The sequence below is a fragment of the Schistocerca piceifrons genome, chromosome 2 (assembly GCF_021461385.2).
Source record: "Schistocerca piceifrons isolate TAMUIC-IGC-003096 chromosome 2, iqSchPice1.1, whole genome shotgun sequence".
NCBI classification, from domain to species: domain Eukaryota; kingdom Metazoa; phylum Arthropoda; class Insecta; order Orthoptera; family Acrididae; genus Schistocerca; species Schistocerca piceifrons.
Genome location: NC_060139.1, coordinates 895,774,152 through 895,780,151, shown reverse-complemented (window position 1 = coordinate 895,780,151; position 6,000 = coordinate 895,774,152). Strand labels below are relative to the sequence as shown.

General features: G+C 40.8%; 1 protein-coding gene across 1 annotated transcript in view; it reads right to left on the bottom strand.

Annotated features, from left to right (window-relative positions):
* Positions 1–2,053: 2,053 nt before the first annotated feature.
* Positions 2,054–6,000, bottom strand: part of LOC124777352 (lactosylceramide 4-alpha-galactosyltransferase-like) — an 89,363-nt gene continuing 85,416 nt past the window's right edge. Inside the window, exon 5 of the mRNA XM_047252726.1 lies at positions 2,054–3,408. Coding sequence (XP_047108682.1) covers positions 3,145–3,408 — 264 coding nt within the window. The 3' untranslated portion in view covers positions 2,054–3,144. The remainder of the gene's footprint in view (positions 3,409–6,000) is intronic.

The following is a 6,000-nucleotide window of genomic DNA, read 5'->3' as shown; positions in this document are numbered from 1 at the left end:
ACGCACGACGTCTGCTGGTGTCTGTTTAAATAACAATATCCAAAAGGGGAGTGTCCGCAACATCCAACAAACGTAAGCTTACAATGGCTTGATTTTATGTACATAAGTACTGGTGGTAGAAAAATAAAATAAAACAAATCATTGTATTTCTAGTGGAATAGACATAATGCATTTCAGATAATTAATTTGAAGCTGTGAGATAGCATGAAAAAAAATACTCACTTTAGATAATTAATTCGATAGATAAATGCAGTGAAATATGAAATATATGTTCTAAAAGATAACGTTACTACAAGAAAGTCTATAGCAAAACGATGAGTTTACCGCGATAAGCAGGGCGCTCATATAATACGAACATCTTTTTTTCATATATGGTTCAAGATAATGAAACGAAGTTAAGATCAGTGATAGTGTACTGAGTATGGTTGATCCTTGCAGTTTTTATATTCGATAAGGTGCTGAAGCACTTTAATAGTAGGATGATCTTCCTTTTTGTACTCATATACAATACTTCTTGCGGAGTGTATTCATACAATTCTTCAAAATATTTCAGAAACAGCCGAGAGGTGTCCTCAGAATCGATAACACTGTTTCTTACCGCAAAGAAGTAGGGGAGAGAGTGTTACGGATATGATACGCAGTTGGGATGCCAACCGACCGGCCGATGGTGGCCGAGCGGTTCTAGGCGCTTCAGTCTGGAACCGCGCGACCGCTACGGTCGCAGGTTCGAATCCTGCCTCGGGCATGGGTGTGATGTCCTCAGGTTAGTTAGGTTTAAGTAGTTCTAAGTTCTCGGGGACTGATAACCTGAGATGTTAAGTCCGATAGTGCTCAGAACCATTTGAACCATTTTCTTATTTTTCGCCCCAGCTGAATTATTTAATAGCAGCTTTCGGAACTGTTGTGAACGCCCTATTTTCCCTACATTAAAAGCGCACATACATACTCGCTTGAAAGATATCCTTTCTGTATGAAGTTCTTTGTTGCTGTGGGCTGAGCTTTCTCCAATGGCTGCAAAAGAGTAAATAACCTATATGTCAGTTGTATTCAAGAAGATTTTTTTATTGTGAAACTGTCTGTATCTATTTAGCTGCATGTCCAATCCTCATCCTGACAAACAACAGAGTCTGGTGGCGTTTTGTGGCAACTTTTTCGGTCTGTGGCTCAGCTTCGAGGCGAGCCTTTCGTACATTGATCCTCCAAGTTTCATATCCATATGTCAGGGCACTCAACACAAAGGTCTTTACAAATATTTTCTTGGTATTGAATCTCATTTGCTTGTTCAGTAGGTTATTCTTATCTTGGAAGGCACTCTTGGCCAGACTTATTCTGTTCTTGATTTGCTTGAAACATGTATTGTTTTACTCGATAGTGCTACTGAGACAGTTAAATTCAGTTACTTCATCGAGTTGCTCACTTCCTGTTTTTATGCTAGTGTTACTTCCACCAACTCTCTTCTCTATAACTGTGAATTTTGTCTCCTTGATACTTATTTTTAGTTTTATTTTTATTAACTGATGATTGGAACGTCGTGACATGTTACGCAGCAGAACGATTGTCCGACTGCTGAAGATTGCCCGATACTCTGTAAACACTGTCAATCAATACCAGGCGCATTAGTGGAGAGAACTGGCAACATCCATTGCATTACGGTCTGCAATTAGAACTAGCTCATGAACGAATTCCTAGTAACACGTGGAGAACTACATTGCTTCGTCACTTTCATTCACGCAACGCCCCAGTACAGAACGTGTGTCAGTAGCACGTATGTATCGTAGAAGTGCATTAAAACTTCGAAAAATTCTAGGAATTTTCCCAAAATGGGTGTTGGATCCCTTTCCTGCATTCAGTAACAAAATGAAAAACCAATAATATTCCGTGTTGTTGTATAAAATATGTGAAAATGAAAATAAACCATTTTAAACGTTATAGTTTGGTTATGTGGGGAACGTTCAGGAAGTTCTCTCTCTGACAAGGAAAACAAAAGATTTAAGAGGGTGATTTTATTAATATGAGTGTGGTAACGTCTTTGTGTTTTATTTATTATCATGAAGTGCCAGACAAACTTATTAGAATTGTTTCCCAATTAAACAATTTTGAGTTACGCTAATATCAATGAATTCTAGATCTAGACGTAACAGACATAATTTTCTGAACTGAATGGTTTGTCACAACCAAAACTCCTCGTAAAATGTGTGCGCACGGCCCGTCCACACCATTGCAGTATCAGAGTGCTCACGTATCCACAACCGGTGATCACTGAACCAGAATTATGAGTTTTGCCACACACGAGTCACTTATACAGAATTTAGGGCGACATGACTGTTTATCACATAATAGCCTAATAGCCTGCTTCTTAGCAGTCAAAAGTGAATGATATGTATCTGCACGACAAATCTAAATATTCTTTTATGTTCGTTGGGCCAGATTTGTGATAAAGTACTTCCGTTCCAGAGTGAGTCTGGAATGGTACAGAGTACAGAGTACTTTATCACAAATCGTATTTCTATTTGGTCAGGTTTCGTACTGATAACATAGTCCCCGTAAATAAGTAACTGAACACACGTCACTGACACTTCACAAAACTCCATTTGAAAAGTCTAAGTTATAAGAGATAATTGGCCACAAATTATTACTACAGAACGAAATCTTTAAAAACATCTCTAGTACGTGACGGCGGTGTTTCTCGTTGTTAGATCTGGTTAAAAAAATGTAACAGTAAAAGTGGGGCAGCAACAGGCGATTCAGAAGCTGGTTCCGATTAGTTAAAGAGACTGTAATTAACTGTGATGGTTCATCCTCTTCTATCCGGCGTCTAGCTTGCCTCTTTTTTTTAGGCTAACTCCGTCGATGCGGCGAGATTTTCAAAGAAACTTGTCCAAATCCCCTCCTATAGGGATTTTCACCTGACGGACACTGGATTTGAGCCTCGAGACAGATATGTTCTTCAATTATTGCATTTTCCAGCTCTTGGGCACATGTGCAAATATCACATAACTTTCCAAATCACGGGTTCGAGTCCTTCGTTTTTCATGTAGGTGTTGTATGTCTACATCGTGACATCAAAGTAGCACTGGGTAATGTTAACTAGCATTAGCGTCGACGATTACTCAGAACAAACTGTGTGCTTAAAAAGAGAAGTCATTATCCAAATCTGCCCTCGGCGGCACTGAAGGAGTCTGGGCAATTTTGGCGTGCAAGCATCCCGTAGGCTGAGTTTTGCGGAACAATATCGGCTTCGCCACTGAGCTTGTTCCACACGTGCACTGCGTAAGCATTCCGCGCGTCAGCCAGCACGCCTTCCGCCTCCTCCTCCCTGAAGTATCTCTCCCAGAGAGAGTAGTGCACCGGGAACAGCAGCTCCGTCGCCAGAACTCGAAACCCAAGGCAGTTCGTCATGGCCACAACCTGAAAAGACGGGCACATCTCAGAGGACGCATCGATGCCACAAAACCTGACGCTTTTGCTGTGTCGTTTTTATCTACAGGGCAGATACGGGTTCTATGTGCGGGAACCATCCTATCCAGTGGGACCACATAGAAAGGGAACCCGTCAACCCGTCGAATCGGACCGTCACAATTATTCTCCAATACGTCTGATTACAAGATCCACTCTGCTATCATGAAATAGTGTATGGTCCGTGCCCCCCCCCCCCTCCGCCACCCTCCACATAAGGCAATTAAATGTGTTACAAAACTGATATGGACCACGGAGTAGACAGAGGATCTGGGAACACAGCTTCAAATGGGATTAGGAGCATTTGAAAAGAAATAATAGTAATTATCTATATATCTTTGTCTTTTTAGTATTCTCCAATACTCGTAGCACAACGTTTGAGTATGTGACGTCTAACCATTAATAGCTACATGTTGTTGTTGTTGCGGTCTTCAGTCCTGAGACTGGTTTGATGCAGCTCTCCATGCTACTCTATCCTGTGCAAGCTTCTTCATCTCCCAGTACCTACTGCAACCTACATCCTTCTAAATCTGCTTAGTGTATTCATCTCTTGGTCTCCCTCTACGATTTTTACCCTCCACGCTGCCCTCCAAAACTAAATTGGTGATCCCTTGATGCGTCAGAACATGTCCTACCAACCGATCCCTTCTTCTACTCAAGTTGTGCCACAAACTTCTCTTTTCTCCAATCCTATTCAATACCTCCTCATTAGTTACATGATCTACCCATCTAATCTTCAGCATTCTTCTGTAGCACCACATTTCTAAAGCTTCTATTCTCTTCTTGTCCAAATTTGTTATCGTCCATGTTTCACTTCCATACACGGCTATACTCCATACAAGTACTTTCAGAAACGACTTCCTGACACTTAAATCTATACTCGATGTTAACAAATTTCTCTTCTTCAGAAACCCTTTCCTTGCCATTGCCAGTCTACATTTTATATCCTCTCTACTTCGACCATCATCAGTTATTTTGCTCCCCAAATAGCAAAACTCCTTTACTACTTTAAGTGTCTCATTTCCTAATCTAATTCCCTCAGCATCACACGATTTAATTCGACTACATTCCATTATCCTCGTTTTGCTTTTGTTGATGTTCATCTTTCATCCTCCTTTCAAGACTATCCATTCCGTTCAACTGCTCTCCCACGTCCTTTGCTGTCTCTGACAGAATTACAATGTCATCGGCGAACTTCAACGTTTTTATTTCTTCTCCATGGACTTTAATATCTACTCCGAATTTTTCTTTTGTTTCCTTTACTGCTTGCTCAATATACAGATTGAATAGCATCGGGGAGAGGCTACAACCCTGTCTCACTCCCTTCCCAACAACTGCTTCACTTTCATGTCCCTCCACTCTTATAACTGCCATCTGGTTTCTGCACAAATTGTAAATAGCCTTTCGCTCCCTGTATTTTACCCCTGCCACCTTCAGAATTTGAAAGAGAATATTCCAGTCAACATTGTCAAAAGCTTTCTCTAAGCCTACAATTGCTAGAAACGTAGGTTTCCTTTTCCTTAATCTAGCTTCTAAGATAAGTCGTAGGGTCAGTATTGCCTCATGTGTTCCAATATTTCTACGGAACCCAAACTGGTCTTCCCCGAGGTCGGCTTCTACCAGTTTTTCCATTCGTCTGTAATGAATAGCTACATACCTTCTCATAATTACTTTAATCAATCTTATTTAATTTCTGGTAGGTCAGCTTAATTACTTAATTTATTTTTTGATGTTTTCAACTTGATCCGATTAGGGCCATGAGGCCGGCTCTTACATCGTACTAGGCTTTCACACCATAGTTCCCTAAGAAATAACAAGCTTAATACGTCAACTAGTATTAAAATGATATCAGTGCCTGAAATGGCAGTGTGAGTGAATTATGCTAACTGCGACCTAACAAATTTAATATTGGCATTACCTGTACTACTGCAGCCGCAGCCACTAATAGTGATAACAATATTAATAACGACAATTGTTATGACATGAATAACAATATGATAGTGGCAGATATCAGAAGAACTTTTATAGATCGCCGGCCGGAGTGGCCGAGAGGTTCTAGGCGCTACAGTCTGGAACCGCACGACCGCTACGATCGCAGTTTCGAATCCTGCCTCGGGCATGGATGTGTGTAATGTCCTTAGGTTAGTTAGGTTTAAGTAGTTCTAAGTACTAGGGGACTGATGACCTCAACAGTTAAGTCCCATAGTGTTCAGAGCCATTTGAACCATTTTATAGATCTAGTAATCAGATGTTTTCTTCTATAGCGAGTTGGAGGTAAAGGCAATTTACAGAGAGTACACTGGCTAAGAATACAGGGAAATGAGGAAGATCATACTGGAAAGAGGGATGTACAAGGGCAATGAGTAGGTACAAGGACAATTGCAAACTTACTGTCGTTTTAATAGACATGTCATTAACGATGGAGTGAGACAGAAAGGATTTTGCTCTGATGAGATCGGGTGTTTCTGCAGTGTTGTTCAGAAAAGAGCGTTAAGGTCGAGAAAAGATGTGAGGGACGGTGAATGAGGGATAGTGTTCATTGAT